General features: G+C 41.9%; 1 protein-coding gene across 1 annotated transcript in view; it reads left to right on the plus strand.

Annotated features, from left to right (window-relative positions):
• PHALS_12630 (uncharacterized protein) overlaps window positions 1-164 on the plus strand; it is a gene marked incomplete at both ends in the record, with an annotated part of 502 nt that extends 338 nt beyond the window's left edge. The window contains one exon of the mRNA XM_024728221.1: window positions 56-164. Within this exon, the coding sequence (XP_024578720.1) occupies window positions 56-164 (109 nt within the window). The remainder of the gene's footprint in view (window positions 1-55) is intronic.
• Window positions 165-289: the final 125 nt, after the last annotated feature.

The following is a 289-nucleotide window of genomic DNA, read 5'->3' on the forward strand; positions in this document are numbered from 1 at the left end:
AAAGGAGACTTTATTCAGTAACTGCGGCTCGTAATCCCAATCTCCAAAAATGTAGTGACAGGTCTGGGAAGTCCGAAGGGAAAATTGAAACCGATCTCATCGCGGATATGGAATCGCATCAAAAACACCAAGCTCGTTCAAAAGGGGATGGAATTGATGCATAGGAAGGACGAAAACATAAAGCTGGGTGAGAAGGACAAGAAATGGAAGCCTAAGATGAAACTTAAATATATTGGGCTATTCTTCATCTCGATATTCACGAAGGTTTTGTTCTTGAAGTCGCTGAAGC

Source organism: Plasmopara halstedii, assembly GCF_900000015.1.
Source record: "Plasmopara halstedii genome assembly, contig: Scaffold_614, whole genome shotgun sequence".
Lineage (NCBI taxonomy): Eukaryota > Oomycota > Peronosporomycetes > Peronosporales > Peronosporaceae > Plasmopara > Plasmopara halstedii.